Source organism: Rutidosis leptorrhynchoides, chromosome 3, assembly GCF_046630445.1.
Source record: "Rutidosis leptorrhynchoides isolate AG116_Rl617_1_P2 chromosome 3, CSIRO_AGI_Rlap_v1, whole genome shotgun sequence".
Classification (NCBI taxonomy): Eukaryota; Viridiplantae; Streptophyta; class Magnoliopsida; order Asterales; family Asteraceae; genus Rutidosis; species Rutidosis leptorrhynchoides.
This window is the reverse complement of record NC_092335.1, coordinates 311,599,629-311,605,487: the sequence shown is the minus strand read 5'-3', so window position 1 is coordinate 311,605,487 and position 5,859 is coordinate 311,599,629. Positions and strand designations below refer to the sequence as shown.

Below are 5,859 nucleotides of genomic sequence, written 5' to 3'. Positions count from 1 at the left end.
GAAGGAGGCTGTGGAGAAATCACAAAGACTGAACCTGACTTCAAAGGATCCAAATGATTCAGTACATGCTGAAGTCATTAACGAATACCTTGCTCCTGACTCTAAACCCCCGCGGACAATATTCTTCATCATCCTCTGATATTAGAAATTCTAAGATATCATCATATCTTTCATTATAAATATCCTCCATATTGCTGAAGATATTTCCATAATTATTCTTATCTGAAATCATTTACCTCTTCGCGCTATCTGTATTACATCATAAAAGAAACTATTTTAGTGTCTGAATTCTAAAACCCTCAAGTTTAAAATAAGAATGTTTTTGAAGTAGTGTTGGGAACTGAAGCATGAATTAGTATAATATAATGACACTTGATCAACGTGATTATATTACATTAGGTCATGCTGAGTTTTGAAATGGAACGTGATGATTCACAGATCATAACGTCATCATGTGTCATGTTACACGACTCTTATATTCTCTTTAACCTCTAAAATATCAATATAATATTTCTTGATGATTCGGTCTTTTCCGAGGTATTCAAGAAAATATTCCAGTGAACTTGCCTTGGCCATTTTATAAATGGGCGATTGGTATTTTGGGACCATTTCCTGTAGGAGTAGGAAACATAAAGTTCCTGATTATGGCAATTGATTATTTCACCAAATGGGTGGAAGCAAAGGCATTAGTCACAATTACAAGAGTGCAAGTACAGAATTTTGTTTGGGAATATATCATTGCATTCCCCGTGAATTTGTTAGTGACAATGGTGCGCAGATAGCGAAAGATACATTTAAAAGTTGGTGCGAAGAATTAAACATTGTGCAAAAATTTACATCTGTTGCGCACACGCAAGCAAATGGGTTATGTGAAGTTACTAATCGCGATATTGTTAGCGGAATTAAAATGCGCTTAAATTAAAGGCGGACTGGATGGGTTGATGAGCTATCCAATGTGTTGTGGGCACATCACACAACATTTAAGAAAAGTACTGGCGAAACACCCTTTAGTCTAGTGTATGGCTTTGAGGCAATGATTCCCGCAGAAATTTTTGTGCTAATACATAGGGTTGCGAATTTTGATGAGACTGCGAATAATGACGCATTGTGCAAAAATTTAAATTTTGTGGAGGAACACAGATTAATGGTTGCGATAAAAGAAGTGAATAATAAGCAACAGATTGCGAAATATTATAACAAAAAGGTGCGTGCTCTAGCCTTTGATGTTGGTGAGTGGGTTTTGCGTAACTATGAAGCAAGCCGCGCAAAAAATGTTGGTAAATTGGGACCCAATTGGGATGGTCCCTACCAAATAATAGCAATAAACGCGGTTGGTTCCTAAAAGCTCGCAAACATTGAAGGAAGAATCATCCCTAATGCATGGCATGCTACGCTGTTAAAAAGATATTACGCATAAGTTGTTAATTGAGCAATAATTTACACAGAAACGTTGTAATTCTACAATCATAAATGTATATGCAATTGTTTGCAAATAAATGATAATTGTTCACTTCTTTGAAATGGAATCATAATTTTTTGTGATTTAATATTTTTATTTGCAAAATGGTTAAAGTCCATATAAAATGTTAAACACACAATATTTGTAATAGCGAAGGAAAAGACCTCTATAATGGAACATATTTTATAATTTAAGTGTTATTGAAATGATGGAACTGCATATATTATTTTCCTAAGTTGTGAATTTGCCCAACTTAGATGCTTCGCAATAATATATTTGGCGTATTTTAAACGCACTTTTTTGCCTAAGGATCGCTTCGGCGGACTTAGAAGATTCGTAATGTATATTGATTATACGATAAAAAGATTGTTTCGCAAAAGTAAATATTTGTTATGTGCACAATAACGAATATCGAAATTGCAGAGACAAAGCGCTATAAAAATAAACAATTACAATTGAGTACGATTAATGGAACTTTATTTTTTATTAATAAAACGGAGAGACTGCTGCGTAAACTATTACAAAATAACATAAAAGCGCGAAATTACTGCGCTTCATCCTCCTCATCTATTGTACTAAGGTCGAGTTTCATAATGTCCTCGGTCGAAGCATTCTTGTTCTTGCTAATAGCAGCAACCTGGGGATGGGAATCTCATTAATCCTTGCTTTAGCTTGCTCATAAAGTTCATCCGCCTCTTTGCAGCTGCAAATCATATCTGCTATATCATCTGGCAGCTGATCTGGTATCTCACAGATTTCGGCAAGGCGAGATAAAAATTTAACACGTTCTTGTTACTGAAGTGCAGCAACGTAAACATCAAACCGGTCAGAAACAGGATGTGAGTCCATAACTTTTTGCGCAAACATAGGTAAGTGTTGGCGCAACCTTGTAAACTCTAGTTGTGAAGCAAGTTTTGCAAAAGTTGCTTCATCGCTCAGAAGTGCGCTATTCATGATCTTTTTTCAAGGCCTCAAGGGCCGTTGACAGTTTCTTCTCCTCAATTGCGTTCTCAAAAAATTGTTTATTAAGCTCTTCCACATCCTCGTTTGCAATTTTGAGGTCTGCAAAAAGGGTAGAACATTTCTTCTGAGCTTGCACCGTCTTGGCGCGTACCTTATTAAATTTGAGCTTTTCGCTCTTTAAAACGCCATAAAATTCCTCTGGGCAAGCAATCATGTCGAAGGCCGAGGTGAAGGCCATGTAGAAGTTTTGCACAAAACAGTTATGTGCATCCGCAGAATTTAGCTTCGAAAATTCATGGCGTAAGTCATCAGGAATTGCCAGATTCATCTTTTGCTATTGTTCTACAGCATCATATGAAGATGCGCAAACGTATCCAGGAAAACCATCAACCCTTACCGAGGTGATGAGGTTGGGAGGAGTGCGAAACGTCTCATCATATTTGGTGAGGGAAAGATGGTCGGGCTCAGCTGGAGTGCTATCTAGCTCAGCTGCAAAACGTTAATTGAAAATAAATAAATTGATTAGCAACAAAGGCAAGCAACAATAAAAATGTGAAATGACTAAACAATGGTAACGAAGAAATAAACTTAAAAGTTTTAGTTTCAGAGGTATAATCTGAAACAATCGGATTCTTAACTAAACTTTTTGTGTTTGATCGAGTCCGCTTCTATTGAGAAGAAGCAGGAGCAATGTACTTGCGCTTGTTCTTCTCAGCCTCTACGGAAGAGGATGCTGCCGCATCTTTTTTAGTGGCAGAAGAAGGGGTTTTGCTTCGGACTCTTGAGCCGTGAAGCAATGAAGCTTTTTGGGTTATCCTTTTGGCTAATTTCCTGAATCTTCATCTTCAAAGTAGAAAAGATTGCAAAGAATGTTAATTAAGAATTGAAGTGTTAAGAATAAGAAAGAGAATGATATGGCGATGTGAATTTTACTAAAAGGCATCCACTGATATTTATAGGTGGATTGAGAGTGCAACGGTTCAATTTTACGGTTATAAAACGCATAAAATGCTTCGGGAATAAATATAGCCGTGTTTTGCTAAAATTTTAACGGTAACATTGGGGATGCGATAATTCCCATTGCGGTGTAAAAGATTGCGGATCGATATTAAAAGAATTTTTGAACTACATTTTTTAGAGTTTATTATATTATATTTTTTGCGTAAATATAACACAATAAACTGGGGAGACTTGACCATACACATAGACTTATATATGTATATTTTAAGTGCAAAAGGCAATCTAAATACAAGTGTAAATAGAACCGCGCAAATAAACAAGCAACTGTGTATTACGCATAACATTGCAGAAGCCCGCATAAAGTAAGATGGCAAAGATGTCCCGCATAAATATCGCGGATCTGCTAACTCTGCACGAACATTGATTCCGCGGATATCCCAAACCTATAAATAGGGAGCTTGATCTCTCATTTTAGGTTGTTGATTCTGTGTAATTACCTGGTTCCGTTGTGACTTACTTGTGAACACGCCCAATTATCAATCATAATTGAGCTAACGTAATGCAATCAAGACTGGGACATGATGATTGATCACTTGAATCTAAGTGAAAGACGATCATAAGTGTAAAGACCCGTCCTAATCCATAAGAACAAATACAATAACATATGATTACATCGCGAGGTATTTGACCTCTATATGATACATTTTACAAATATTGCATTCGTTTTAAAAGACAAACTTTCATTACATCGAAAGTTTACAGGCATGCATACCATTTCATAATATCTATCTATAAATGATCTAATCTGTCATTTACTTAATCATAATATTTACTGAACTCAACGACTTGAATGCAACGTATTTTGAAATATGCCATGAATGATTCCAAATAATATCTTTAAAATGAGCTAATGCACAGCGGAAGATTTCTTTAATACCTGAGAATAAACATGCTTTAAAGTGTCAACCAAAAGGTTGGTGAGTTCATTAGTTTATTATAATCATTCATTTTCATCATTTTAATAGACCACAAGAATTTCATTTCCGTTTCTCATAAATATACGTCCCATGCATAGAGACAAAAATATCATTCATATGGTGAACACCTGGTAACCGACATTAACAAGATTCATATAAGAATATCCCCTATCATTCCTGGAAATCCTTCGGACATGATAAAAACGAATTCGAAGTACTAAAGCATTCGGTACTTTGGATGGGGTTCGTTAGGCCCAATAGATCTATCTTTAGGATTCGCGTCAATTAGTAGATCGGTTTACTAATTCTTAGGCTACCAAGCAAAAGGGGCATATTCGGCTTCGATCATTCACCCATATAATGTAGTTTCAATTACTTGTGTCTATTTCGTAAAACATTTATAAAAGTGCATGTATTCTCATTCCCAAAAATATATATTGCAAAAGCATTTAAAAAGGGAGTAATGAAACTCACAATATTGTATTTTGTAGTAAAAATACAAATGACGACATTGAACAATGCAAGGTTGGCCTCGGATTCACGAACCTATATCATTTGTATATATATTAAAACATATTCTTGTAATCGAATAATTCTATATGTTATTATTAATGATGTAATTCATTTATATAGTAGATTAATAAGTTTCATTATATATATATTCATTTATATATAGATATATTAATATAGTTAAGTTATGTGTATTAAATATATATTTATATATATAATCTTTATTTTTGTGCTTATAACTTTAATAATGTCATTAATACTTTTATTTTCGTATTCGTAATTATCTTTATAATAATGATATAGATAATACTGATAACTTTAATAATGATAGTTTTAGTAAAAATAATACTTTTAATAACAATGGTAATTTTTAATAGTTTTAATAGAAATTTTAGTAATCATACAGTATTACTAATATTAATGTTTAACTGATAAGTCGATTAATGATACTTTGTAATATTAATAATAATAATGATAATACTAATAATAATACCTATGTTAATGATAATAATAATACTAACAATTATAAAATGATACAAGTAATACTATTAATGAAAATAATTTGGATTATTTTCATGATAATAATATTAATCTTAATTATAGTGATAGTAGAAATTCCTATATTAATATTAATAATACTAATAATTCTAGAATTTTAATAAAAATACTTTTATTGATTTTGATATAGATAACGATAATAATTCTAACAATATTGATGAATATCTAATAATAATAATTTTAATCATAATCATAATAATAATAATACTAGTAATGATAATGTTAGTAATAATACTAATAGTTTTTAAATGATAATACTAGTACCAATGATAACGCTAATAATAATGATAATAATTTTATTAATCACATTACTACGAATGATTATACTAATATTAATATTAATAATAATAATAATAATAATAATAATAATAATAATAATAATAATATTTATAATATTTATAACTGTGATATTAATAATAATAATTGTAACAC

The 5,859-nt window shown here is 32.2% G+C and overlaps 1 protein-coding gene across 1 annotated transcript; it reads left to right on the top strand.

Moving 5' to 3' along the window:
- The first annotated feature begins 667 nt into the window (after positions 1-667).
- Positions 668-1,342, top strand: LOC139901073 (uncharacterized). The gene is made up of 2 exons (XM_071883812.1): positions 668-804; positions 925-1,342. The coding sequence occupies exons 1-2, from the start codon at positions 668-670 to the stop codon at positions 1,340-1,342; spliced, it is 555 nt and encodes a 184-aa protein (XP_071739913.1).
- Positions 1,343-5,859: the final 4,517 nt, after the last annotated feature.

Bases quoted from the DNA above. Each gene is read 5' to 3' on its own strand.
- LOC139901073 (XM_071883812.1), top strand. From the start codon at position 668: ATGGGTGGAAGCAAAGGCATTAGTCACAATTACAAGAGTGCAAGTACA. The intron at 805-924 runs GTGCGAAGAATT...CTTAAATTAAAG, and splicing joins AAAGATACATTTAAAAGTTG to GCGGACTGGATGGGTTGATG.